Source organism: Paecilomyces variotii (assembly GCF_004022145.1).
Source record: "Paecilomyces variotii strain CBS 101075 chromosome Unknown C8Q69scaffold_26, whole genome shotgun sequence".
In the NCBI taxonomy this organism is placed as follows: Eukaryota; Fungi; Ascomycota; class Eurotiomycetes; order Eurotiales; family Thermoascaceae; genus Paecilomyces; species Paecilomyces variotii.
In genome coordinates, this window is record NW_021167165.1 from 61,627 (window position 1) to 88,434 (window position 26,808).

At 47.8% G+C, this 26,808-nt stretch overlaps 12 protein-coding genes across 12 annotated transcripts; 7 read left to right on the top strand and 5 right to left on the bottom strand.

Annotated features, from left to right (window-relative positions):
- Nucleotides 1-28: 28 nt before the first annotated feature.
- C8Q69DRAFT_483843 (peroxisomal membrane protein) lies at nucleotides 29-1,622 on the bottom strand. The gene is made up of 5 exons (XM_028631734.1): nucleotides 1,176-1,622; nucleotides 1,019-1,073; nucleotides 853-958; nucleotides 482-787; nucleotides 29-385 (listed from the first exon to the last, which is right to left on the bottom strand). Exons 1-5 carry the CDS (start codon nucleotides 1,187-1,189, stop codon nucleotides 342-344), a joined length of 525 nt encoding a protein of 174 aa, XP_028480842.1. The 5' UTR covers nucleotides 1,190-1,622; the 3' UTR covers nucleotides 29-341.
- A 125-nt stretch (nucleotides 1,623-1,747) lies between these two features.
- On the top strand, nucleotides 1,748-3,372 carry C8Q69DRAFT_483847 (40S ribosomal protein S2). Its single transcript, XM_028631735.1, has 3 exons — nucleotides 1,748-2,186; nucleotides 2,357-2,614; nucleotides 2,679-3,372. The coding sequence occupies exons 1-3, from the start codon at nucleotides 1,926-1,928 to the stop codon at nucleotides 2,934-2,936; spliced, it is 777 nt and encodes a 258-aa protein (XP_028480843.1). The 5' UTR covers nucleotides 1,748-1,925; the 3' UTR covers nucleotides 2,937-3,372.
- A 1,360-nt stretch (nucleotides 3,373-4,732) lies between these two features.
- Nucleotides 4,733-6,880, top strand: C8Q69DRAFT_531679 (hypothetical protein; the record flags this gene model as incomplete). The annotated part of the gene is made up of 4 exons (XM_028633756.1): nucleotides 4,733-4,934; nucleotides 5,057-5,828; nucleotides 5,941-6,512; nucleotides 6,564-6,880. The coding sequence occupies 4 exons, from the start codon at nucleotides 4,733-4,735 to the stop codon at nucleotides 6,767-6,769; spliced, it is 1,752 nt and encodes a 583-aa protein (XP_028480844.1). The 3' UTR covers nucleotides 6,770-6,880.
- A 66-nt stretch (nucleotides 6,881-6,946) lies between these two features.
- Nucleotides 6,947-9,473, bottom strand: C8Q69DRAFT_483851 (hexose carrier protein). The gene is made up of 9 exons (XM_028631736.1): nucleotides 9,012-9,473; nucleotides 8,754-8,953; nucleotides 8,508-8,697; nucleotides 8,369-8,454; nucleotides 8,010-8,299; nucleotides 7,883-7,954; nucleotides 7,633-7,825; nucleotides 7,458-7,577; nucleotides 6,947-7,381 (listed from the first exon to the last, which is right to left on the bottom strand). The coding sequence occupies exons 1-9, from the start codon at nucleotides 9,091-9,093 to the stop codon at nucleotides 7,094-7,096; spliced, it is 1,521 nt and encodes a 506-aa protein (XP_028480845.1). The 5' UTR covers nucleotides 9,094-9,473; the 3' UTR covers nucleotides 6,947-7,093.
- Nucleotides 9,474-9,872: 399 nt separating this feature from the next.
- Nucleotides 9,873-11,816, bottom strand: C8Q69DRAFT_483853 (chaperonin 10-like protein). The gene is made up of 5 exons (XM_028631737.1): nucleotides 11,303-11,816; nucleotides 11,114-11,241; nucleotides 10,894-11,053; nucleotides 10,373-10,841; nucleotides 9,873-10,309 (listed from the first exon to the last, which is right to left on the bottom strand). The coding sequence occupies exons 1-5, from the start codon at nucleotides 11,539-11,541 to the stop codon at nucleotides 10,091-10,093; spliced, it is 1,215 nt and encodes a 404-aa protein (XP_028480846.1). The 5' UTR covers nucleotides 11,542-11,816; the 3' UTR covers nucleotides 9,873-10,090.
- A 349-nt stretch (nucleotides 11,817-12,165) lies between these two features.
- C8Q69DRAFT_483865 (Transketolase, thiamine diphosphate binding domain-containing protein) lies at nucleotides 12,166-14,673 on the top strand. Its single transcript, XM_028631738.1, has 4 exons — nucleotides 12,166-12,370; nucleotides 12,432-12,541; nucleotides 12,610-13,607; nucleotides 13,663-14,673. The coding sequence occupies exons 1-4, from the start codon at nucleotides 12,276-12,278 to the stop codon at nucleotides 14,542-14,544; spliced, it is 2,085 nt and encodes a 694-aa protein (XP_028480847.1). The 5' UTR covers nucleotides 12,166-12,275; the 3' UTR covers nucleotides 14,545-14,673.
- Nucleotides 14,674-14,869: 196 nt separating this feature from the next.
- Nucleotides 14,870-16,363, top strand: C8Q69DRAFT_410233 (fungal-specific transcription factor domain-containing protein; the record flags this gene model as incomplete). Its single annotated transcript, XM_028628290.1, has 3 exons — nucleotides 14,870-15,190; nucleotides 15,255-15,627; nucleotides 15,684-16,363. The coding sequence occupies 3 exons, from the start codon at nucleotides 14,870-14,872 to the stop codon at nucleotides 16,361-16,363; spliced, it is 1,374 nt and encodes a 457-aa protein (XP_028480848.1).
- An 84-nt stretch (nucleotides 16,364-16,447) lies between these two features.
- C8Q69DRAFT_518234 (hypothetical protein) lies at nucleotides 16,448-18,567 on the bottom strand (the record flags this gene model as incomplete). The annotated part of the gene is made up of 5 exons (XM_028633433.1): nucleotides 18,477-18,567; nucleotides 18,205-18,359; nucleotides 17,622-18,143; nucleotides 17,198-17,573; nucleotides 16,448-17,142 (listed from the first exon to the last, which is right to left on the bottom strand). Exons 1-5 carry the CDS (start codon nucleotides 18,559-18,561, stop codon nucleotides 16,448-16,450), a joined length of 1,833 nt encoding a protein of 610 aa, XP_028480849.1. The 5' UTR covers nucleotides 18,562-18,567.
- A 366-nt stretch (nucleotides 18,568-18,933) lies between these two features.
- Nucleotides 18,934-20,173, top strand: C8Q69DRAFT_483889 (hypothetical protein). The gene is made up of 2 exons (XM_028631739.1): nucleotides 18,934-19,293; nucleotides 19,363-20,173. Exons 1-2 carry the CDS (start codon nucleotides 19,086-19,088, stop codon nucleotides 20,028-20,030), a joined length of 876 nt encoding a protein of 291 aa, XP_028480850.1. The 5' UTR covers nucleotides 18,934-19,085; the 3' UTR covers nucleotides 20,031-20,173.
- Nucleotides 20,174-20,330: 157 nt separating this feature from the next.
- On the bottom strand, nucleotides 20,331-22,118 carry C8Q69DRAFT_483891 (hypothetical protein). The gene is made up of 3 exons (XM_028631740.1): nucleotides 21,847-22,118; nucleotides 21,567-21,803; nucleotides 20,331-21,520 (listed from the first exon to the last, which is right to left on the bottom strand). Exons 1-3 carry the CDS (start codon nucleotides 22,023-22,025, stop codon nucleotides 20,533-20,535), a joined length of 1,404 nt encoding a protein of 467 aa, XP_028480851.1. The 5' UTR covers nucleotides 22,026-22,118; the 3' UTR covers nucleotides 20,331-20,532.
- Nucleotides 22,119-23,069: 951 nt separating this feature from the next.
- Nucleotides 23,070-24,680, top strand: C8Q69DRAFT_410191 (hypothetical protein; the record flags this gene model as incomplete). Its single annotated transcript, XM_028628289.1, has 3 exons — nucleotides 23,070-23,414; nucleotides 23,492-23,734; nucleotides 23,790-24,680. The coding sequence occupies 3 exons, from the start codon at nucleotides 23,070-23,072 to the stop codon at nucleotides 24,678-24,680; spliced, it is 1,479 nt and encodes a 492-aa protein (XP_028480852.1).
- Nucleotides 24,681-25,305: 625 nt separating this feature from the next.
- On the top strand, nucleotides 25,306-26,573 carry C8Q69DRAFT_502343 (hypothetical protein). The gene is made up of 2 exons (XM_028632388.1): nucleotides 25,306-25,413; nucleotides 25,473-26,573. The coding sequence occupies exons 1-2, from the start codon at nucleotides 25,350-25,352 to the stop codon at nucleotides 26,264-26,266; spliced, it is 858 nt and encodes a 285-aa protein (XP_028480853.1). The 5' UTR covers nucleotides 25,306-25,349; the 3' UTR covers nucleotides 26,267-26,573.
- The last annotated feature ends 235 nt before the right edge of the window (nucleotides 26,574-26,808 follow it).

Here is a 26,808-nt window from a genome sequence, read left to right on the forward strand (position 1 = left end):
CCTGCGACTGGCCGACTCAGCCCTACCGCCCGGCAACATTGAAACTCTTCACAATCAACCGTCACTCAACACAGGTGTTTTTACTGTCAAGTCATTTCAATTCATGGATTTCTTTACTGCGTCGCTGTCATGCAAAAAACAATCAAATAAAGAAAGACGATATACTGCGATGTGGAGACGCATTCGAAAGCAGTTCTCTTGCAAATATAATCTAGACCCTCGCAATACACCTTTCTATCTCCGCGCGGCATTCCAATGAGCACATAAGAAGACTGAAGCACAAACCGTGGGCTACCAGGCCCTTTATCTATTTTTTTTTGGTGGTACCTTGATCAGCCGAGTCAACCCTCATTGCTGCTGATCAAACTCAAAATGCAGTTCCAGCCTGTGCGCAGCGACGTCAGTTGAGGTTCCACAATGTCCAAGAACCGGATTCTTGGTGGCACAAGCACAGGAACGAAGAGCAGCAGCAAACACTTACCCAGACTGATCACATTGACCACCAGGACCCGGAGCTCGAGAGGCACAAACGTAAAGTTGACTGCCTGCACCCAAGGCCAGATCATCAGGTTGGCCTTGTAGCTCTGCCAGAAGGTAGAACGCCATTTCTCCACGGGATCGGTGCCTTCCATAATGGCCATAGACGAGAGGAATGCCGTCAGATGTGTTGGGGTAAAGAGACCCTGGTCTGCAACGACTCGCGCAACCAAGGTCGCACGAGTGCTCTTTAGGACAACATTGCGCTGGAGGAAACCGAACCAGGTCGTGGCAGCGGGACCAAAGATAGCTGTAGAGCAAGAAGATTATCAGCGATCTTTCAGCGAGAAAGACATTGTAAAGATAGGAGCTTACCTCCACCGTAGAGCGCCATGCGACCGGTCCTGGCAAAGTCATGCTTCTCTAGACCTTTGCGGTCGACCAGCTGCTGGGCAAGAACATCTCCGCTACCAAACAGAATCTATATGCAGCTCGATGGTCAGTCGATGCGGACGGATCAAGGATAGTGGCAGACGCATACCGCGCTGGATACGCTGGCCGTGAGGATCGGCTGCTTCGCCAGCCGTGCTTGATACCTGCGAGATATTTAGTTCTGTGACGGATATCATTGTGATCCAGCTGGTAGGATGAACAACTGAACGAATGGATGAAGCAAAGTAAAATAGAATAATACGTACCATCGAAATGCCATTGTGAGTCCAGTATGTCGGTAACGGTAACAATGGGAGCCTACTCCAGAGGGGTTGTTTGGCAGCTGGCCTTAGAAGATGGGGAAGGAGATCAGATTGTCTGGGGTAGATATGTTGAGGAAAGTTCATGTTACGCGGTCTCGAGCTGTCCGCTCTGATAAGCCGCTAGATACTAGAGTTATTACTGTTAGACCAGCAAGCAAGCAAGCAAGCTGGGAACACCAGAAAGCAATAATACGAACAGGTTCTTGTCTAACTTATTCGGTCCACCGAAAAACGGCATGTGGCCACGGATCTGTCGCTATCCAGAGAGCTACTACTCTATTATGATGCTATCGAGCTAGGACTGCGTCCCGAGTTCCCCTTTCGCTGTCCCCGTAGTGGATCTGGAATGGCTTGGCCTTAGCTTGGGAGGCGTTGTTAATAATTATTATGTATCAACATGGGATAGTTTACTTTTGAACTGATTCTTTGTTGCTGGGGAAGAGCCCGTCACCTGACCTGCCCGCCCGTCGGGGAAACTGCCCTGGAACGCCGACGCCCTCCGCATTGGTACGCGTTAGGTCTTAGGGCACAGGGCTGGCCCGCTTAGGGTAGACTCGCTTAGCACCACCAGCGAAATTTCCCCATGCCCGCAAAGTCACATCGTCCGGATCGCGCAAAGCAACCTCGACGTCGACAACTTCAACGACTCCCTCCTCCCGTCATCCTCGACCTTCAATCGCCAATCTACCCATAATGGCTGACGCTCCCCGTGGACGTGGAGGATTCGGTTCGCGCGGCGACCGTGGTGGTGACCGAGGCCGTGGCCGTGGCCGCCGTGGCCGTCGTGGTGGTCCGAAGGAGGAGAAGGAATGGCAGCCTGTCACCAAGCTGGGCCGTCTCGTCAAGGCTGGCAAGATCACCAGCATGGAGCAGATCTACCTGCACTCCCTGCCCGTCAAGGAGTACCAGATTGTCGACTTCTTCCTGCCCAAGCTGAAGGATGAGGTCATGAAGGTACGGACATATTTACCCCGGAGGATCAAAATCACAATCAAAGTCTGGCGGAAGGATGGGCAAAAAAATACGCAAAAAGGGGAAAAAGAATCGGGATGATTGGATATGAGATCAAAGAATATAATTGAAAGGAAGGAATTGGGCAGTGCTGACGGAAAACCAAACAACAGATCAAGCCTGTCCAGAAGCAGACCCGTGCCGGTCAGCGTACCCGTTTCAAGGCCATCGTTGTCATCGGTGACGGCGAGGGTCACGTCGGTCTCGGAATCAAGACCTCCAAGGAAGTTGCTACTGCCATCCGTGCCGCCATCATCATTGCCAAGCTCAGCGTTCTGCCTGTCCGAAGAGGTTACTGGGGTTCCAACCTGGGTGAGCCTCACTCTCTGCCCACCAAGGAGAGCGGAAAGTGCGGTTCCGTCACTGTCAGAGTAAGTTTTCCCGGCTATAATGAGAATTTACAGAGTTTGCGCGTACGATGCTGATATCTCCCAGCTTATCCCTGCCCCCCGTGGTACTGGCCTCGTTGCCTCCCCCGCTGTCAAGCGTCTGCTCCAGCTTGCCGGTGTCCAGGACGCCTACACTTCCTCTTCCGGTTCGACCAAGACCCTCGAGAACACTCTCAAGGCCACCTTCATGGCCGTCGGTAACACCTACGGTTTCCTCACCCCTAACCTGTGGACCGAGACCAAGCTCATCCGGAGCCCGCTCGATGAGTTCAGCGACGTTCTGCGCGAGGGAAAGAGGTACTAGGCGGTTTCTGAGATGGGAAGACGTTTCTGAGGCTTGCATGACTGTTTTCGATCACATATTTCCCGTTTGTTCAGGCTGGAGGATGGCGGAAAGCTTGCGATGACTTCTCCGATGCTCTGTTCACACACTGTACGGTTGCTATGCGATCCATGGATGTAGATGGTTTTTTATTCTGAAGGGAAAAAAGCAAAAGGATTGACAGCATCTAGCGCGGAGTCAATAAAAAAAGCGACCCATTCACCAGTCATCTTTCCCGCGACGCCACGAGAGTCCGCGTAGAATGACCGTAATCGATCCAAATACCACTTTACAATTTGCAGTCGATAGCAAGCCACATAATAGTGAGAAAAATGTCTTATGCTGAAATCATATACCCCTCACTTTCTGCGAATATGTCGAACGACCTAGAGACAAAATTCAACATGCAAAATGTAAACAGAAACCATTCCCTCGTATTATGAGGCTTTCGTAGAGCAGTACCATGGGAGTCATGAGACCTAAATATCTAGAGAACCTAGAGAGATCTTTTGTGACACCTGAACCGAGTTTTCCTCAAGCAAAAGACGATATGTGGTATAGTTGGTACAGCCAACATCCCAGTAAAAGTCGTCTATTGCATTTATCCTCGATAAACAGAACTCTATCTTCTAAAAAGGACCAAGTCGGAGACCTCGCAACACCCTTGGCAGTTCACGCAGATACTTCTTTTTGGTCGTTCAGTAAAGACGCGGTGTACCTTGAGACTCACAAGATAACAGGAACTGAGATTCCAGTCCACTCCTAGTACGTGTAGCTGAATAAAGAGGAGAGAGATCTACATGGACTCTTGGCATTTCTCGTACTATTTAGATCCACACGGTTGATTTGTTCGAGATAATATGCAGGATATATCTTGCAATCCTGATCTCTGGATCTGTTAATTTCTTCTCGACTGCATCGCAAGTCATTTGCAAATAGTCAGATGGAGGAAAAGAAAGAATCTAGTCAATCTGGTAATGATGACTGTCTTTTCTTTTAGTAGACTGCTAGTCTTGTAGATGTCTTTGCTTCACAGGAGACCTTGCATAGTGAAAGGCAACCCAGGAGTGTTTTTCTTCTAGATTGGAAAGACCAAAAGGCTGGTAGGGAGCTCTTCTAGTAAGGAGGGCCTCACTTGAGATAGATGCTAACAACTTCTTAGAAATAGCTATTCAGCTAAATAACCTTATGTTTCAGCGGTTTCTTCTGCCACTGTAAGTGGTTAAACCTCGAATTATCTCTTAGGCTTTCAAGATACATGCCATCAGCGTGTCGGAACCGGTATAACTATCCTCGATGGCCAGTCAAGCTCCCTAACTGGCTCAGAGCCATAAAATCCATGTGTATATGTCTCTATGCATACAGAGAAACAGGCCCTGATATTATCATTTAGTCTAAAGAAGATACGAGTATGGACTGGAGGTTTACTCGTAGCTCCTGATCAGTCTACTATTTGTGTTCCTTCCAATAATAATAAAGACATGCAAGAAGTGAAATCCCAGACAGACGGCTGCCACCGCCTTGAGTGACGTGAAGTGTTGTGGGCTCAAGTTATTTTTTCCTTTCACGAGTGTATATTGCACTTTCACTGCACTGTGTTCCCATCCTTTACCAGTGTCCCCTATTTCATGACACCAGGATAGATATCATTATCTGTATCCCAGTACATACAGTGCTGTATTGTACAGGGTGACTGTACTATTTATCTCGTCTGGATCGCAGCCCCTTTGGCCTTGGATTATCGAGACGTGAAACTATTCTGGCTTTCCACCTTCAAAATGCGAGATATGGAGACTGACCCTCTCTGGGAGGATACCCTTATGGGTGGTGCATTCTGGAAAGAACAAGATAAGAAGGACCGGTTCTATAACGAGCTCTGGGAAGATACTCTTATGGGTGCGGAGTTCTGGCGAGAGGAGGACAGAAATAATCCCTATGACACTACCTATCATGTGCAGTATTCCGGCATATTCTTTCCTGGTAAGTTCTATATGCGGGTCTGCATTAACTGCCATGTTCTCTCGGCGTCCTAATCTGGATACTTTCACGCCCATTGTTGCCTATGTCTCCTGAGAAACACATCTAATAACTCTCCTTATCAGTTGCCTTGCAGAAACATATCCTGGAGGGGGGCAGTATGGACAGGGACACCCTCCGCGGAATAATCTCCTCTGACAACAGCATGGGTGCAAGACAGGCCGTGCTTGCCCATACAAACAATAAAGAGAACACCGAGCTGAACGAGGCTCTGTACAAAGAGCGCCGCTCTAGCATGAGCGATCTGGGTTCACTCAAATCTGGACCCTTCTCTGCTGCGTCCAAGAGACACTTCTGGGATTTCAGCAAGAAGGCCTACGAGGAACCTGTCACTAGCAACAAGGGCCATACTAGGACAGGCAGATCTCTCATCCGTTCTGCCTTTGGATCCTCTGCTATTCGCAGCAAGAGTGTCCAGCATGAAGACTCCAGATTTGATTTTGGCTTTGACCCCCATCCAGGCAGTGAAGAGAACCCTCTCTTGTACTTCAGGGGTGGGGCTTCTTGGAAGTATATCGAGCGTAACCTCGATGTCCTCTGTCTCGATTTGTTTTGGCCTATCAAACAGAAAGCTTCCACTGAGAACGACATGATTAAAGTCGCAGAGCTTCGTCCCCTGTGCACTTTCCGCCATCTACGCGTCCTGAAACTCACTGGCATGATGCAGTCTTACCAGACTATGATATGGCAGGTCGTCTGGCTTAACCCCGACTTGGAAGAGCTTGACCTCGAGATGGCGTTGGAACCGTGCATTAGACGCGGCTTTAATGGTTACTGGACGTCTATCAGTCCCGGCTGGAAAATTGCGGAGAAGGATGAGCACAAGCCCGTATACTAGTAAGTTTACTCTCCCTCTTTCTTGTTCTTTTTCCTTCTCCTTTTCTTGTTCTATGCCTGAGGAACAAGAAGCAGTTCGGTTCAGATATCAATAACATATTATGGTCAACAGTGGCAATGGCGATGGTAATATTCACAATGACATTGGCACCGGCGAGTACCTCGACAAGAGAATCATTGAATCCTCGAGACTTCTCGCGAGAATGATGGGCCCGACCAACAGTCGCCTTTCCGTCGTGGTCATCAGACTTGCTGGATTTGTTGTCGACGGAGATCCGTTCGATCTCTGGTTCGAGCCGCACAGACTCCGTCGTATCCAATTCAAGCATAACTGCGTCGACGCCGGGTTCTATCTCGGCGAGTTCATGAAGGACACAGTTGAAGTGATCTTTCCTAAAAAGGCCGTGCCCAACACCGCCCAAATTGGCAGAGTCGTCGACTTAGCCAAGGAGCTCAAAGTTATCGAGCTCCGCAAAGGCAGGAAGATCAGTGAAGCTCCCTATTATCCTCCTGGTGGCTTTCAAAAGGCCTGTTGTCACCATCGTCACGACGACCAGATGCCGGCCGAACCATCCAGTCATCGCAAGGGTAAAGAGAACGAGCACTCTTGCTGCAAGAAAACTGACGCTGGCGCTCATGGAGGCAAAGGCATCAACGCAGACCACCGTGGAGTGGCCACTGGAGGTAAGCACAAAGAATACAGTACTGATTAGACATGAACTGAACAGTGTCTAGGAGAAGAATCCGACAACTCGACCGACAGAAAGAAAGGTACTGAGCTATCCAGGGGTAACCTTGCACTCAAATCCCCCCGTCAGGCGTCTATGGCAACTGCTGCCCCTCGCCCCAAGGGCGCTCCACGCCACGGACGTAACGCAATTGTCCCCCGTATGGTGGGCAAGCTCGCGCAGAAGGGCAAGTCGACCGTTGAGAAGGAGTGATTCATGGTTCACTGGTTCACTTGAACGTTGCTGACAGATTGTCACGACTTTGTTTATCCCTACTCTTTCCAGTATCCGGTTTATCCGTGATCCGTTTTACATGCCCATCGGGTCCCCTTCGCGGGTTGATCTGAGCATAGCTGAAGCTAATTGCCACACGAGATAGTGATTTCAAATCCTGATATTTCTTCTAAAGTCTATATCCTCGTACTCATATGGCCCTCTGAAGATGCCCGCGCGGAAAAAGCATAGAACAGAGATCCCAGTATCACATAGAGACTCATAAGCATCTAGCTCAAAACTACATAAGGCACAGTACCCCAGTCATTTCTCAACAATATGCTCTTGCAATTCAGCAGTGGGTTTCACGTCATCCTCAACCGAGCCGTGGCCACTTGCGCGGTTCTTGCGTAACTCACGGGCAACCTTCCGAGCAGACCTTCCTGGTTGAGTATAGAGATAATCGATCTCTTCAAGAGTCAGGTTTGCCGTCTCCGGATAGAAGAAGTATATGAGTGGAATGAATGCCAGATTCGTGCACATGAAGATCAGGTATGCCTTCCATTGGAGATGGGAGATGATAACTGGGGTTATCATGACGATGACGAAGTTCTGTGAAGGGGCATGTTAGAAGCGACCCATTGATTGATTTCAGGGTGAGCAACAAAAGTCCTAATTTTGAACGTACCCAAAGCCAGTTCGAAGAGATTCCGATGGCGGTGCCCTTTGCTCTGGCCTGAAGAGGAAGGATTTCTGGTACATAAACCCAAGGGATGCAGTTCACGGATGCACCGAAGATAAGCATGTACTGTGATGTTAGTTAGCCTGGCGTATCTCATATAGGTATGATAAGAGGGACTGACAGTGAAGAAGAATGCCACGCTAGCTGTCGAAGTCTCTTTCTCTACAGAGGAGCCCTTGAAACTCAGCAGAACGGATATCAACATCATGGAAATCCCGAGTCCGAGTGAACCCCACATCATGGGCTGCCGACGGCCGATGCGGTCGACTAACAGTGAAGGCACGAAGGACCCAATCACAAACATGCATTGTATCCTATAAACCTGTCAATAAGTGTTGCCCATTGCTTCTGTCGGGAGAGTTGTGGCTTACACTCCACCAAGAAGCAGTGAGAGGTTGCGCGATAGACCGACATTGTCTTGCAAGACGGTGGGTACAAAGTAGCTATTTCTAATCAGAATAGTCTTCTTAAAGACGAGAGGTGAACGGTTATGCTTACACGACTAGGTTAATACCGCCGACTTGGTTCATGAATTGCATACCGTAGGCCAGAAGTACTCGCTTTCCAGTCTGGACCTCGTCCTGCTTAAAGATGTCGAACCAAGTTTTGGACTCATGGCTCTCTAGCTGGATAGCAAGCAAAATATCTGCTTGCTCCTTGAGGATTTCAGGATGGTCAGGATCCTTATCGTATACAGTACACAAGACATTCAACGCTTCTTCGTTTCGGCCCTTGTTATACAGGTAGCGAGGTGATTCTGGCAAGCCAAAGACTAGCAAGATCACAACCTGGCGTTCTTAGTTGGTATAATTACTATAATCATGGGAAGAATTATGGGAAGCATCATGGGGACATACGAAGGTGAAGAGGACTTGGCACGCAACTGGTAGTCTCCAGGCGATTGAGCTGTCAAGGAAATGCAGTCCATAATCAAACCAATATGCTATGAACGAGATCAGTATTTAATCGAATTTACCCCATAGTCTGAGAGCTCACCAATAACTATGCCAACACCGACAAATAATGCTTCTGAACAGACGAGTCGGCCTCTCTGGTGGGCATGAGAGAGCTCTGCTTGATACATCGGCACAGTAGATGTTTCGATACCAGTCCCAATGCCCGTGACATAGCGGCCGATCATCAAATGAGGAACTGAGAATGCTGAAGCCTGTAGCGATGCTCCAACCTAGGATTTGTCAGCGCTGGTAAGGCTCTCCGAATATATATACTTTGAGAACATACGATAATCCAAGCCATAGCAACCCACATGGCACGTCGTCGACCAAGCATCTCTCCGAAGATGAACGCGAGAATGCAGCCACTGAAACATCCCAAATTGTATATACTGACGATTATACCAAGATATGCATCTTTAGGGTCACCCATCACCCTCAGGAAATCCGAGTTCCCGACAATGCCTGAGAACACTCCCTGGTCATACCCTTTCCGCTGATTAGTACGGAATCATGTCTTTGAGAATGGACATTGAAGGAAACTTACCAAACAGAATGAATGCCATTTCACAGGCAACTGTAATGGCCAAACGCAGCTTCCAGCCGCGGCCGAAAAGGTTGAACTCCATCTTTGATACGTAGGTACAGTTACGCGTTGCGTTGGTAGAAGCCCCACGTGCATAATCTATACAACATAGAACGATACGGAGAAAGTGAGGAAGTGACCAGCGTTTGGGGAGATAATCATCCTCTGGGAAATCCCTGAATTATATTTCAAAATTTCCAATATCTGAAGGGAGGAGACCATGTCGATCTCTCTCACTCGCCGGAATAACGCCATAATGGCAAGGCCTCATCCCCGACAACAACATCCCGTGCGGCGAGTTCCATTACCACACTACTCTTTCCCCGGAAACTGACAGGTTGTAGGGGTTGATATTACCCCAGATCTGCGCCCACGTTTTGCAGAAGTTGAAAAGGATGCACCATGACGCATAGCGCGGACTACAGTTACAGATGCTACCGTCAAGCTGAAACCTTGTTTTTCGCGCATGGGGAATTGCGGTTACTAAGGAATCAGCTAGTGACACGAGACCCTGCAGTCAGTCGGCAATATTTCCCTCAAAGGAGGAATTGTTGAGCATTCTTGGCCTCGGAAGATGGCCGATATGCGTCGGGGAGAAGTTGAGTTGCACACGAGCGTGGCGATCCGTCAGGCGATCAGATCGTAACGGCGCTACTACTTGCCATTCCAGGAGATATCCATATTAGGAAGGCTGAAGCCACCAATCATCATATATTTCACCTGCCAATACATCTGAGCGAGACTGTTGAATGCCTACGATGCGGGATATTAGCAGCCAAGGGAACGCATGAATACTATATGGGATCGGCAAGACAGCGTGATGCCGTACTTTCTATCGTTGAGAGATGGGATTTATCCGAAGGCCAAACTTGGTACAGCAGGTACTAACTTAGCACATTGGCCAAGATCATGAGAAGGTGGTGTGCTCCCATGATATTAACTGTGCGAGGTTTTGTATTATCGGGAATATATGGAGCGTTGGATTAAATAATATGCTACTCGTGGTGTTATGCTAACTATGCCCAGGCTGCAATATCTTACTAATTTTGGAACAGTTCAAGGCCAACATCAGTATCATCAACTATATGGACTTTGATACTTCCTTTGCTAGTATCTGAGCATAGATGGAGAGCGTCTGCAGCATTATCAAGTGTAAAAGTGTGTGTGATCAACTTTTTCAGATCGAGGATTTTCCCGTCCAAACATGCGATGCCAGCTGGCCAGGTATCGTGGTAACGGTTGATGAATTTCAGATTGATCTTATGTGTGACAATGAGTTAGCGACGTTTTACATCATTTTTTTTTGTACTGTATGATCTTACCTCTGCTAAGGAGATATGCATGAATGGTAGGTTGTTCATTATGGATTTCCCAACACCGATAACCATCACTGTACCGCCTCTTCGTACTGCATACGCAGCAGTACAGACACTGCTTTCCACCCCGGTACATTCTAGAACCGTGGATGGTGCGAAGTATTCCTCGTTCCCAAACAGAGCTCGAACAGCCTTCGCGTTTCCCGCTGCGTCTAGGGAAGGGTTGACCATGTATGTCTTACAGCTTGGGACGAACTCTTGAGCGAATGCTAAGCGACGAGGCTCCAAATCTGTGATGACTATTGGGTGTGCCCCCGACGCGCGTGCAGCTGCCAGCGCTATGAGACCAATAGGTCCTGCACCACAGATGAGAGCTCCCCGACCGAGGGATAATCCAGCAGTGTTTATACCGTGCATGACCACTGAGAGAGGTTCAAGAAGGGCTCCTTCTGCGAAGCTGACACTATCTGGAAGTCTATAATTGTTAGCGCGCAATGCTATATGTATAAATGAAGCGCAATATTTACTTGTGCAGCCACTTAGCTGATTGGACCTTGAACCTTTGAATTGTTCCATGGTAGGGCCATACTCCAGCAAACTGGACATCCTCACAAAGATTATAGCGACCTTCGCGACATAAGAAACAATTTCCACAGGAAACTCCTGGTTCAAGCGCGACTCGGTCACCTAGATACAATTTAACTTAGCAAAAACACATGATGTATTCTAGAATACCTCCTTCCTTACCTGGCTTAAAATTAGCGACGTTCTCCCCACATTGAAGCACAACCCCAGCAGCCTCGTGGCCTATGATACAATCACTCTTGAATTCGAGGGGCCCAATCCTTCCAGATTTCCAGAAATGAATATCTGACCTATGTGGGATACTCTCAGCAACTATCTTCGCAATAAATGGAATGTCTCAGGCCAGCTTACCCGCAGACTCCTGTCGCTTTAATATGCAACAGAACTTCCCCAGGTCCAGGTTGATATATTGGAGCATCGACAAGTTTCAGTTGATGATCTGGCGTTACTTGCAAGGATGGATTGCGATATGGCCCCAGTTTCGATTTATCAGCCAATTCATGCTCTTCGACGATAGCTTTTGCTTTGGAGATCCATTCACCTTGAGCGCCGGATTCACTGGCCTGTTCAAGGATGACATACGGGGCCATAGCTATAACTCAAGAATATGGGAGAAAGATCGATCGAGAAGTTTGCTCAAGAAAAGGACAGGGACTTATCGCAACAGTCTGGAAATTAGTTCATGATATAAGACCCCGGGATACTTTCAGTGCTTCCGCGAAGGATCCAAGAGTCTAGGCTATCTCCTGCACTACCTATCTATCCACATCAGAATCCATGTGGACAACTTAGAAAGCCTTTTGGTCCGTAAGCAAGCTCTGGTGAGAGCCTATTTGGCGTGGCAGCTCATCTGATTACCTATCTTGTGGAGATTGGTGATACAGCGAAACCGGTTGGTGAAGGATTTCTAATCGTTGCAAAATTAGGTACATACGTAGCATGCAGCGGCGCTTAGAGATTCTGTTTCGGGGAGTAATCCCATATTCACTCTACATGTAAGGCAGGCTGTTGCGCTGGACAGCCTTTTCTGCGCAAAATAATCTGTTATCGAATAGGTCGTTAGATGGCTCCAATATCCACAGGCTGTAGTATGGAGAGTCTGGACCACAATCTGACAACTAGTTCTAGTAGCAAGAGCATTGCAACATTCGTATCCTTAGGGCTAAGGAGCAGATTTTCCAGCGTCTTTGTCTTAGAATATTTAGTATAATTATCCTAGCAGAGCCTTCAGAGTGTTAGAAGTGCTATTGACCCACAAATATAATTTCGACTAAGTACGGTGACAAACAGTTATCCGCAAGAGCGAAAGCGTGCAACATCAACAATGCAACATTTAACGGAAGATGAAGACCACGTCCTGAGGACTCTCCGAGTCCTGATCGCTGACCTCTGCCAGCAGTTCAATGGGGGACATCCAGGGTAGAGTGATTTCTGCGTATGTAACATGACGAACATATGTCCTAATTCGTTCCTTATCTAGAGGAGCTATGGGAATGGCTGCGGTCGGGGTGGCATTATGGAAATATGTTATGCAATATGCACCACATACTGCGGACTTCTTTAACCGTGACAGATTTGTTCTCTCCAACGGTAAAGACCAGAAAAGATGCCTTGCACTATAGCTACTGTATTAAATGCTGACGCGATGCCAAAATTAGGACATACCTGCTTGTTTCAGTACATCTTTCTTCATCTCACCGGATACAAACCCATGACTCTCGACCAGCTAAAATCATACCACTCAGATCGTGCAGACAGCCTGTGTCCAGGACACCCTGAAATTGAGATCGAGGGAGTAGAAGTCACAACGGGTCCGCTCGGGCAAGGTGTCGCAAATGCAGTTGGTCTCGCTATAGCGACAAAGAATCTTGCGGCAACCTACAATAGACCTGGATATGATGTCGTGTCAAACCATACTTGGTGTATGGTGGGAGATGCCTGTTTACAAGAAGGCGTGGCTCTGGAAGCCATTTCGTTCGCGGGCCACCTGAGGTTGAACAACCTTACCATAATATACGATAACAACCAGGTCACCTGCGATGGTTCGGTTGATTTGACCAACACAGAAGATATCAATGCGAAGATGCGTGCTTGTGCATGGGATGTCATTGACATTGGAGAAGGATGCTATGATATCCGCGGAATTGTCGCTGCTTTAAAACAGGCGAGAGCATCAATTCGGAAGCCGACATTTGTCAACGTCCGAACAGTCATTGGGGTAGGGACAGCCGTCGCAGGAGATGCCGTGGCTCATGGAGTGGCCCTTGGCGCGAATAACGTCGCGGAACTGAAAAAGGCATATGGATTCAACCCCGACGAGCATTTTGTTATCAGTCCGACAATTCGCAAGTTCTTCGAAGACATCCCAGCACGAGGAGAGGCGCTGGTTAACAATTGGAGCAATCTTCTTGACAGATACTCTCAGGATTTCCCGGATCTTGCTGAGGAATTCCAGAGAAGAGTCAAGGGAGAACTACCCGCAGACTGGGATACGCTGGTTCCAACGAAGTTTCCATCGAAACCTACAGCTTCACGCGCAGCATCTGGGCTAGTTTTTAACCCCGTTGCCCAGAAGATCAGAACGTTCATGGTGGGAACTGCTGATCTTTCCCCGTCAGTCAATATGGCATATCCTGGAAAGACGGATTTCCAGCATGTGAGTCAATTGAAACATAAACCATGTCTAAGTTAAGGATCTGACATGAGTCCAGCCTGATCTGCGAACAATTTGCGGAATTGACGGAAACTATGCAGGTCGCTATATCCATTATGGTATCCGTGAACATGCAATGTGTGCCATATCGAATGGAATCGCTGCATTCGCGCCCAATACCTTTATCCCCGTGACCTCGTCGTTTTTCATGTTCTACCTGTATGCTGCCCCAGCCGTGCGCATGGGTGCCCTCCAGCAATTACAAGTTATACATGCGGCGACTCATGATTCTATCGGAATGGGAGAAGATGGCCCGACCCATCAGCCCATAGAGCTGGCAGCTCTTTACAGAGCCATGCCCAACCTACTGTATATCCGGCCCGGTGATAGTGAGGAAACTGCCGGTGCCTGGATCGCAGCCATCGAGGCGAAGAAGACTCCTTCAATAATTTCGACTTCCCGACACGCTCTGCCACAACTAGCAAAAACTAAACGTGAAGGTGTCCTCCGTGGAGCGTATGTTCTCGAGGAATATCAAGGCTCCGAGGGCGCTGATGTCACAATTATTGGCGTCGGCGCAGAACTGTCTTTCGCTTTGGGAGTTTCTAAGGAATTAAAGGAGTCGAAGAATATCTGTGCCCGGGTAGTCAGCTTTCCTTGTCAGCGACTTTTCGAAGAGCAACCAGTCTCTTACAGGCGCGAAACGCTACGACGCCACAAGGACATCCCAGCTGTCGTGATCGAGCCGTATGCTCCTAATGGCTGGGAGAGATATGCTGATGCAGCTATTTGCATGACGAGATTCGGACATAGCCTTCCAGGGAAGTCTGCTTACAAGTACTTCGGTTTCGAGACAAGCAAGATGACAGAGAAGATATCCAGGTATCTTTCTGACATCAAAGAGGATGAGATTCTGAGGGGCGAGTTTGTGCAACTCTAATATTATCGCAAGGTGTTAATAACTGTGGAATGATGAGATAGACATAACCATTTAGTGAATAGATATATGAGAAACAAATTGCAAAAGACCCCAAAAGAATTATCGTTCCAGTGGTACTTATTTAGTGCATGGATGTGGTGTGGAGTGAATCTGCGGGGCTCCGCGGGCGCCACTTTTGACTCAAGACCGACCGTATCTTGCTGGGTGCGTAAGTACAGTTTTGATCCACACATACATACCTCAAGCTACGAGGCATCGCCGTACCATTAGGATTTCTGGGTCTCTTGTCGAATATGCCAATTGATAACCCATGGACCGGTTATCGATGGAACATAACAGACAGCAGAGATCATCCTACACTGCTCTTTCACGAGATGAACAATGCTTCGAATTCGAGAATAACCATGAACTTGCATCACCTCTAACTAAGATAAACCTCGATCAATTTATTCAGGATCCGGTATACCTGCAGTCACAGGAGACACTCCGCTCTTTGCTCTTCAGTACCGCCCAATCCACGGTGCCAACTAGAGCTCCTAGTCCCGTACAGGATGGTCAACCCCATACTATCTCGTCTCGTGGTATTTTGTCAAGCAGAAAGAGAATAGAATACCTGAAAAACTACGTTGCAGAAGTTGCTCCTTGGGTACGTTATGATGCTCATTTGCTCCGAGGCCATTACGAGTTGTATTGGCTAACTGACACAAAAGCTTGATATGTTCGATATGCAGCGCACCTTTGGTATCAAGATTATGGATATGTCTCAGAACTGCCCTGCTCTATTCTATGCTATCCTGGCTCTTTCATCAAGGCAGTTGGAACGAAAGAATGAGATTCGCGATGTTTATGACAGTTTGGAGCTCTACCAGGAAGCAATTCGCCTTGTTACCCCGCTTCTTCATGCTAGGCATCTGGATGCACTCATTGTGTGCGTGATTCTATGCTGCCTTGAGATGATGTCTGCCAGTGCCAAAGACTGGAGGCGGCATCTTGAAGGATGTGCGGCATTATTTGATACTTTCAACATAAATGGGTTCAGTGGCGGGGTATTGCAGGCGGTATTTTGGTGCTACGCTAGGATGGGTAAGTCATAGTATCTACTGACCTTTAACTAATGGTCCGGTTCTCATTATATACAGATCTGTGCGGAGCGCTCATCTCTGATGGCACTGAGAGTACGCTCCTTCGTTTGGAGAAATGGCTGCCGCCTGGGACGCACGAGAATAAAGCGCGGAAGCTGTTCTCCGAAGCTGGATCTAATGATATGTATGCAAATTATGCTGTATACCTTTGCTCAAAAGTATGCGATTTGATCGCCGATCGTACGAAGTACACTGAACTCGGTGAAGATAATGGCTGTTCCACAGATGTGTTCGCGGAACGGTGGATGCGACTATGGGACGATCTTCAACTATGGATGAGAGATCGCCCTTCTGGGATTTGCCCCGTTCATGAAGCCGAGGGCGAACCATTCCCACGCGTGTTATTCGTGCACTGGGGGGCGATATCCTCCACTCAACTCATCCACACTGCATGCATCCTCCTCCTCGACATGACTCCCCATAAGGCGCGACTTCAATCGAGTTCCAGCACCTCGAAGCTGTGGCATGCAAAACAGATATGTGGTATTTCACTGGCTAACCCGCACCACGGATGCCTAAACAATGCATTACAGCCACTGTGGATTGCTGGGCGGCTTTTTAGCCATGAGAGGGAGCATTCTTTAGTGGTGAAACTGATCCGCAGCATCGAAGCTACGACAGGCTGGGGGACCTGCTGGCGCATTTGCGATCTTGAATGTACATGGGGTTATATATAGCCAAGTACGTACAATGCGAGACTATGGAAAACCTGATTATTGCCTAGGCATGATGACTACCGCTCGAATACCCTGGATGTCTCGCTAGTTACCGTCCGCAAGTCTCCAAGTCTCATGGAGCTTAGCCAGCGGATCGTGCATATCCCACCCCGTCAGTTCTTGGATACGAAGAAACCCTTTCTCTATTTCTTTCTGTTGAGACTCGTGGGTCATCTTTCTTGCAGCAACAAACAATGATGCAACCAGCGAGGGATCCCAGCATTCACGGCGGTCGTTGTTTAGAGCAATACCGCATATGCGATGAGCGTTCCAGAGAGGAGACATCATAACATTGTGATTATCCATGGATTTTAATGTTCGTGGTCTGCGATCAAGAAGAAGACACATGGCGGTATGGAGCATTTGGTTAGCAAATACGGCCGCGGAATTCGTGAAGAGTATCATTGGAAATGGGTTGACAGTTTCGGCCATCTCTGGAGTTGAAGAAAGTTCGAGCATCGGCCAGAACCCCTGCGGGCGATTCTTGTACCAGTCACCAAGACTTGCAACTAACATCTTCCACCTCTCTACGAATTTCTCTGGGCCCGTTGGTTGGAGCGGTGATTCTGTTTCCAGAGTCGCGCTTTGGAGCTGGACAGCCTGCGCACAAAGAATAAGGATGTACTGACTATGACGAAACACGACATCCAAGTGCGATTGCATGGCAGCCGCTGGGGCATGGACGTTCGCGTGAATCGGAACTCGCAATGTCGTATTATTAGTGAGTGCGCTGCTAATATCTACACGGAAACTCAGCTCAGTCTCCTTGCATTGTTCGCTGTCGGTAGGACTTACCTATTCTAAGAAGGAGGCCATAAACTGCAGCCATCAGAACTGGCTCCCAGGGATTGGTAGAGACCGTAACAACAGACTCGATCTCTTTAGCAATCTTCATCCGTGTATCGGAAAGCCTTGATGAAAGATGATAGACTACCCTTAGCACTGCAGCCACTGTTCGGTGCAGATTATTGGTTGCTTTTTCTATGTTCCGATATGACTCGGAGATGTCTACATATTTGTTTGCATCTGAGCGAAAAGTTGAAGGCGACGAGTCTAGTGAAGCCAGGGACTTTGCGGAGACAGCAAGCAATGCGTAAAGCAGCTCTCGTGATGCCATTGCCATCCGCGAAACCAATATGCCGAAAGAGTGTGACATGTCATATATATCCAACTACGGCAATTAGCATGGAAATACTCGTCATCTTCCAGTGAAACTCACCCACGGAGCAATCTCATAACGGAAATGCTTGAGGAGTTCGAGGACTTGTTCCGAGTTTGTGTCTTGCGCAGAAACAAGATTGCCGGAGGAAACAGCCGAGCTCATACAGGCCGCTGCGGTAGGATTTAAAGACAGACATGAAGTCTGCTGAACCGATACAGATAAATTTATATTCTCTGTAGGATGAGTTTCCATAGTCGAGTGTCCTAGTGCGAGTAGATCGTGGACGGCAGATTCTTCGTAGTGCTCGCCAAAGGAACTCCGACTTGATAGTCCAGAGGGGTTTCGCAGTAGGTGACGTGGATCTAAAGAAGATCTTACATTCAAGCCAACATCTCTTATCTCTTGCCCTGTAGCTGGATGAAGGTGCGAGGTAAAGCCGGTCTGGGATATTGTATTTTCGCCGCTAAGCCCAATGCTTTCTGCATTCTGTGCCTGAGAGCAGCTCTTGACGAATGGGCTGATATTTTCACCGTGGATATTCGCATTCTGGGGTCTGTCTGGAGGAATCTCTGCCACAAACTTCAATGATGTCAATGACTAGAACTTTGGTATGGGATAATATTACTGCTCGAAAACGTACCTGCACCGAGTTGTATCGATGATTGTCGCCTTCATGTGCGGCTGTAGATTGATCTAGCGTGTGCGCATTTTTCGAGAGAAAACTCAATCGAGTTCCGTAGACACATTCGAGATTCCTACTTCTGCAGCTGTGGCATACTGGCCTCTCCTCATCGCCTATGTTGCGATCAGTCTCTCCCCCTTATCGTACCCGAAATGGGCTCGACAGAGGGCGTCCGGTAGAAACAATATGCCCCTCTTTGCGGGTCACAGTTTCGCAACGGCGGGGCTTACACTTGCGCTTTCTAGCACGGCATCTCAAGCATCCTGTTCGTGTCCTCCTGCGGGTTTGTCCAATACCTCGATCCCTATCACACATGGCCGATTACTGTAATGCTCGATTGAGTTGATGTAGGTGGAGAGTGATGATGCGAGGATGCTTATTCTTGCTCGAAAGGAACTCGGAAGGGGGACAGATCGGCTCTAAGACGATTGGCTGTCGACCAAATTGAGAAACTTCTACTTAGCACCGCTCGGAATTGTCACTGCTTTAAAACGCGCAAGAGCATCAATTCGGAAGCCGACATTTATCAATATTAAATGTCCGAACAGTCATTGGGGTAGGGACTGCCGTTGCAGGAGATGCCGCAGCTCATGGAGTGGCCCTTGGCACGAATAATGGATTTGAAAAAGGCATATGGATTCAACCCCGACTAATAATAACTAGCCAAAGCCACAGTTCGCTTGCCCGCTCCGCGATCTAAGTATCTTGGTGCCAAGAACTAGGTACCTATACTATCTTTATATTCTGGTCTGGGCATTCCCACCTAGCTCCGACGACCTGTTTATTCTTCCATCTCACTTCAGCCCTCGCCCTAGAAATTCTCAACAATACTACCCAACATGGTTGTCAATCCCAAAAAGAACTCCTTCGGAGACGAAATCACCGTCTGGACAGAGTTTCAGCTACCCAAGAGCGAAAAGTTCAGGGGTAAGAAATGGTCCGATTTCTTCCTTCTCATTCGGACGACACCTGGGCAGGGCTACTCCTGGTGGGGCCCGGTGCTAGAGCGTCAAGATCCTTATAATAATACTATGCTTCTGGTGCAAGGTATGTGTCCTTCCCAAACACGGATACCCAAAGCAAGAAAAATCGCTCAAAAAATCCTTTGATATTTAGTTTATGCATCACATGAGGCACTATTGCAATTTAGAGAATCGGACCAGTATGAAAAATATTGGTCAATCCTCTCGGAAGTCTCGGGCCCCAAGGTTCGCTTATTCCGTGCGCGCTCTCTAAGGCTTTTGACCTCTCTGAGAAAAGGCACTGCGCTAGTGACTGCCTATTTCCCGTGGCCTGTCAGCCAGTCGCAGAGGGAATCGGTCATTAAACTCGAGGGGATCTGGGGTTTTGGTCTCGGGATGAGAGCAGCTCATCTTGCTCCTATGCATCATCCTTACAATATCAAATTGTGGGCAATGGAACCAGAGCAGAGAAATGGCCAGAAGGTACAGGCTATGGTCTGGTTGCATCCATGGAAAGATGCTGAGAAAGAGCGCAAACATAAAAGCCAGGAGGCTTTCTTCGAAGCTCTGCGTAGAAACATGAATAAGGAGGACTTGACAGGTATGGAGAAGGTCTATCAAGGACTAGAAGATACAGGAGCTATTGAGTACATAGAAGAACATTGCGCGTTTGAACTTATTCCCGATGTGAATGTGGCCAGGGATAGGTCACTGGACTCCGAAGGCAGTGATGGAGATACAAGTGTACATATTATCTTCTCTCTATTTGCGTGTATTTCTCTGCTTTTATGTTTATGGCGGTTCTGTGCTAGCTTGTCATGAAAGAGTCACAATCTTTGCCGAACCATCCTCAAAACTCCATTTCTGTCCTCTGCAAGAAATACCAATATCCGACGCAAAACCAAACATGGTTTTCTGAGTTTCTATGAACGAGCTCTGTATAAGTATAACCTGCGGGGTTGCCATCTCCAGGATTCCGATCGTCATATGAAGTCCATCCTGGTACTTGATTCTGGCTCCTCGTTATAAGACTGACGATCTCTTCATTAAGGTTAAAACTTACCTCGCCATTTGAATGTGATGATGTTATATATAACTTCAACAGAAAGCTTTTTATGTATTCACTGTAGAACATCCTGAAATTTTATCGAATCTGTTCCTGGCATCTAACCTTATTTTCCCAACCGAGTCACCGATTGAAGTTTTATTCGAGTTCCTTATAGGTACCTATCTACAGAAATATTATATTTTTGGGGAAAATACACCTAGAAACCAGCATCAGGCGTCTTTAGTATTGTCAGTGAAAAAAATTATTTCCCAAAACCTATTTCTGTGTCAAGTCAAGAAAATTAACGACCTTTCTTCCGGTGGCACTTCGATGAAACCCTCCATAATCAGGCAAATACTTCAAATCAAACAGCTCCTCGTTATTCTCAAACACCCTGAAAAATGTTCGCAATTCCTGCGTTAGCTCTTTCTCACCAATCTTACCCGGCCCATAGTCTCGTAGCAGACGCAGCTCAAGAACAATATCCAGATGATTACAGTCCCCTTCTCTGTAACGCCGAATAATCTGGTACTGCAAAATTCCCCACGATTCTGTTCTCATTTTGGCCTGTACTTGGGAGAATTCAAAATACTCCCCATACCAGTCAAAGCTGATTCGTCTGTCACGCCCATATATCCGTGCTATCCTATAGTGAGCTGCATCCTCAGGGGAAATCCTGTCCTTGATAATACTTGACAAAGAATGAAGAGAGCAGACATCCCCACAGACATAACGGACAAGAGGATTGCGTAGTCGCTGTAGTGAAGTTTGAACAAGTAGGCCTTTTTCACCGTCAGGGACTGGCTGAAAATCGCGGTTGCTTGATTTGTTCGGATCCTCAATGGAAAAGGGTAAGACCTCAAGGTGTATAAGGCGATCATCGAACACAAAATCAGCGTAATTCTGATCTGCCGAGATATCTGTAAGTTCTACTGGCGAGGCACCCCATGGACCTGCCTCTGCACTGCCAATAACCGATGACACGGCTATGTTGGGAAAGACAGATTTCAGAAATCTGCGCTGAGACGGGGTCATGGGCTCGGATGTGTATAGGGCCTTGTCGACTGCCAACTGTTTCCTCTTCTCCTCCGGGAGGGTTGAAACATATCTGGCTAGCTGCGTGATTTGGCCTGCATCACCAGAAATTGCATTCACGCGATATTCAATGATTGTTTGGACAACCTGATCCTGCTCCATCTCACTTCCTGCACAGAGGACTGTGGCCCCTGATCCTTCAAATACTTCGGCCATGAGATCCAGAGCTCTACTATTGTCAGCCTAGCTTTCCCACTTTGGATATTGGCACGCACCGATAGAGATACCCTGCAACATGCATAGTCAACACCCAATCCCCAGGGCCCACGATGCCACAGGACCGCAGGAACGAGCCGAACACGGCTCGTTGCTGACGATTTTCAATCGAATCCGTGGCAAAGACCATCGGAAGTCCACTTGCTGACCCTCCACCGGTTGTACTAATGTAGGTCCCTCGTCGATAACCATTCCGTGGGTCGCAGTCCGTGGTGAGTCGTGCAATCTCTTTATACCTGGCCTCGTTAGACGCGCGGAACGAAGAGGGGGCGAACTTACAATGTGTCTTTTCGAGTCAATGGGAATGATGGCAACTTAAGCTCCTTGGGCGACTCTCTTTGCCTTTCCAAGATCATAGGTAGTTCTTCACTAGAAGGCGGGTATGTGTTATCAGAGTAGAAGGGATGAATGCTGGCTATTGCCAGCACATCGGCCATACAATAAGTATTATCGGCCATCTTCAGGTAGTCTGAATGAGGAGAGAAAGCGAGTAAAGGTCTAATTGACTGTTAATATTTCCAATTAATTGTCTCGACCGCAGGGTATTTGTTTCGTTACAACTTACAAGTGAGGAAACGCCTGAAAACCAAGCGGGGGATTTTTTTTCTTGAGCGGTGAGCATTGGCCCCGCAGCCGTACTTGGAATACATCACAAGCTCAGCTTATGGAGTATTATAGTCAGGCACTGATACGCCGTATTATTCGATACTTTTGCTTTCAATTAGCATGTAGATCAAGGGATTGATCCCAAGAAAAGGGTAGTGGGTACCGGAGGATCCACGAGCTTAGATGCCCGCAGGGGCCCTGCTCGGTGATTGGCTCGTTTCATTGCCTACAACGATACAAAGCCCCAGACCGGACAAGCACATCCTGATATATCATAAAAGATAGAGACGTGTAATTATAAATGGTGCGCAGTTAGCTAATACAAATACAGAGTGGAGAAAACTACTCCCCCAGGGAAACAACCACCGAAAGCCACAAATGCACAATTGCTCTGTGGCTGGCTGGAAAGGATTCTTAAAAAAGGGTTTCCGACTATCTACCTAAGTAGAGGGTTTTCTAGCCGCATCCATCCCGCCCAGCAAGACGAATAATAACCTAATTAATGGCCTGACTTCCATACAACAGAATTGTGATGTTATGGCCTGTGAAATCCATGTAATATCCAAGTCGTTCACCTTGTATGGTAATGCACTAAACCTAACAAAAATATGGGCTTCAGGCGCAAATGGGCCACGGCCTGCGCTTGGTCTGGCATCTGCCAGGGAAATTTAATGCAAACCGACTGTGTGCTTCTCATCCGAGCCCGGTTCGTTGCAATATTAATAGTCCTCCTGGCACGTCTAGACATCCGAAGCACTGAGAATGTGTGCAGAGCAAATATTCCTGTTGTAATACAGTCCCGAGGTCAAGGAGAAAAGGAATCGCCCTTTCCATTGAACACATATTCTTGGATTTCATCTTCATTCCACTACGATCTCGTCCAGACTACACAGAATATGAAGAAACAGATCTGCCACTTCCACAGTATCTGCATTCCTCAAACGTCAGAGGATCTGGATCACCCTGCAGATGTCGAATCGCAAGAACGGTTAAACCTGGTCGACCAATATCACTCTGAGCTGCTAAAGATCAGCCCCAGGGAGACTTGGTCTGGCGATGCTCACCTGAAATCCGTACCATATCCAATTCTCGGTACGGAAATCCACCAACGACAATTGTCGACACTGAGTGATGCCTTGGTTTTGGCCATCACCGATATCGTCGAGCGATGGTGGACCGACCCCGCGGCTCGCTTTCCAGAGCGAATGCCTATTGAACCGGTGGAGGAGGAACTGCTCAGAGTATGTACGACAGTAACCCAGCATACGTGGGTCCACAGTAACCCGGCATATGTGGATAGCGTTTCTAACAGGACCAGTGGATGCACCATCAAGAGCCTAACATACTACGCCCATTTAAATCCTGTAGTGGATCCTGGCGACCGGATTTCCTGCTTGAATCATCACCAGAAGGGCCGGAAGAGACGGAAAACTATCGGATCTGTGAGATCAATGCTCGATTTTGCTGGAATGGTTTCCTCTATACTGCCTTCGGGCAGCAAGCATTGCTGAATATGAACATCGAAAGTTTTGGGCTTAGGGGTGCTACAGACCCACAGACGGTGAGTATTCCATATTTTGAAGCATAAACTATCGAGCACGGCTGAAACCTTCTAGGTTATAAGTGGACTTCAAGGTCTCTACAATGCTCAGCTCCCCTTGCATCTGGTTAAAGGAGAAGAGTATGGGTATGACATCCATATGTTCGTTTCACTTGCACAACGTGTGTTGGGCATTCGCCCAAGAGTTATTCACCCGCATAGTTTGAGGCTTATGCCTGCTGCGTCTCCAGGAGGATACAAGCTATATTGCGTAGCAGAGGCTGGTTCCAAACAATCTGAAGTGACTAACGAAGCCGGTGAAATCCTGGAAGAGATTTACCAGCTGGGGCTGGAACTGCACCAGCGAGAGCTCCTTGCTATGAGCTTTGAAATGCTTCAGCAGATTAGCCTAAGATGCTTCAACGACATGAGAACAGTGCTTCTTGTTCACGATAAACGTATGCTTGGCTTGGTTCAGGAAGAACTTTCCTCCCTAGTCACGCGTAACGTGCTCACACCGCATGAAGCCGATGCCCTGGATCGAGGAATTGTGCCAACCATCATTCCAGGATCGGAGAAACTGGAGCGTTTCATCTCGCAGTGCCAGGAAACAGAGTCACTCAAAGACCAGTACATTTTAAAACCAGTACGCAGTGGGAAAGGAGTCGGGATTCTTTTTGGTGACCAACTCACACATGAAGAATGGATGTCTGCTCTGCATCATATGCAATGCCCTCGGCTGATTCCCAGCAGAACAACCTATGTTGTGCAAAAGCGGGTCGAACAGCGAAGGTACGATGTTCTATTTGAGGAGAACGATGGGGTTCAGAGCTTTCCTCTTGTTGGGACCTTTCATATCGTGCATGGAAGCTTCTTGGGTCTAGGGCTCTGGCGCAGCGGTCCCGGTCGTATTTGCGCTTTGAGCCGTGGAGGAGCCTGGATGTGTTCAGTGATGAAAAAGGACTGAGCTTCGTGCGTTGGTCGCGCCTGTGTCATAACAGGTACTTTTTTTTGTATTTGGTTTTAACAATAGTTACTATTTAGCATCTTGCAATACAGTAGTGCATGCCTGGAAGAGACTAGAAAAATACTTCTGAGGCTAAAATGGGGTTTTATACATCTTTTCAGCTCTGTGACAACTTTTTGTCGACATCGACTCCAACCAGGAGTACGAAAGGTCGAATCAGTAAGAAAGAAGCCTTTAGTAGCGGCGGTGAACGAATCCGTTTCCCCTCCAGTCCACAATTGCTGTTTATTTCGTTCACAGGCCTGATATATGACCTGTAAGTATTTGCTAGTCTTCTTTTTCACACATCTTAGTTTTGACTAGGATTTTTCTACTGTCTCGCAGCCCCATCTCTTGGAACCTCCATTCACCGCACTAGTGGTGCGATGCAATGACGCGAATGCAATACCCACATATTGTATCAGATCCCTTGTTTTGTCTAGTAGCGTATCAATAACAATACACGGCCCATCCGTCGTCTACCATAGGTGAATGACCCGATGGGTCCAATGCAGTGGAGCTGAGGCAAAGAGGTACTAAGGAATAAATACTCATGGATGAGCTGAATGCAGTATACATAATACTACAAATATCTATCGTTTCATCTTATCAATCAACTCAAGACCTACGATGCTACGGCCACTGCGTCTTCTCCATAAGATGTGGCAGCTGCGCGTTCGATCGCCCAGAATCCGTGAGCTATGAACAGTTATAAATACTGTTATTCGACTATACTAACCATGCAAACAATAGATTGCCATATGTCTACCGTACCATTCCTCTCAGTGCCAAATCCCGATCTTGCGTCTCAGCCGAACCACCTGCGCATCGTCCATCACACACTTCAAACTTCTGGAATTCTGCATATTCAACTCGCTCTTCCAGACAAAGACAGTCATTACATCCAGAACCTTGTCTTGGGCCTGCACAAACAACACGCCCACGGATTACCAGTTACGCACAGTGCTGACCGTGGTTGGATGTGGGACATCCGGCCGAGTCCAGAAAGCTTCCAGAGTAACAACACTCAAGCTCGATCTGAAACTATGGAAGAATTCCCCTGGCACACAGACTGCAGCTACGAGGAGTCTCCGCCCCGATTCTTTGCTCTGCAGGTGCTACAGCCGGACCAATGCGGCGGTGGTACCTTGTCAGTTATGAACGTCGATGAACTCCTTCCGCTGCTTCGTCCGTCGGCCAGACAAACTCTTTTTAGCCCTAGTTTTCGGATCAGAGTTCCACCAGAATTCGTCAAGGACAAAGGCAAAACTAGTATTGTCGATAGTCTCCTGGCAACCAACACCGGTGGCAAATCTACTAAACTCCGCTTCCGGGAGGACATCGTCACGCCGCTCTCAGATAAAGCAGCCGAGGCACTAGCGGAGCTGAAAAGCGTCCTACTCAGCTCAGCAGTTAAAGCGCGGATTCTTGACTTAACAGCCCAGAAATTGTCTCGAGGAGCGATCATTCTCATGGATAATGGGCGTTGGCTTCACGCACGAAGTGTGGTCAAAGATCCAAATCGGCATTTGCGCCGAGTGCGTTAGGACGCCTGTCAATTTGCTTCCCCTTCGCACACTGCACATGCCGGATTTCGGTTCGATAAGGCTGCAAAGTTTGGCGGCCTGTAATTCAAGCGCTAGCCGCTATTTTTGGGGGGTTCTTTTCGCAAGTCTAAGAGAAAGGGGCAAATCACGGCGCAGGATCGCTGCTACGTATACTAGCGTTCGGGTCGGTCCGCCGATTGTCGATCCTAGTTATGCAGTGGCTCAAATCCATAGGCTATCTGATCAGCCGGATCATAATTATAGGTGTATTTAGATAGCGCAGTAAATGGCAGGATTATAATAAGACCAATCCACAGTAGTTATATAGGCGGTTCGGTCTGGTTCTACCGTAGGTACATAGCGGTTTAGTTTACGATATATAGCTAACCTGGATCACGGGACCTCTGATTACGGAGCGAAGACGTGCCCGTGCAGCATTAGGGTTTTAGGGTTTTAGGGTTTAGGGTTTAGGGTTAGGGTTTAGGGTTTAGGGTTTAGGGTTTAGGGTTTAGGGTTTAGGGTTTAGGGTTTTAGGGTTTAGG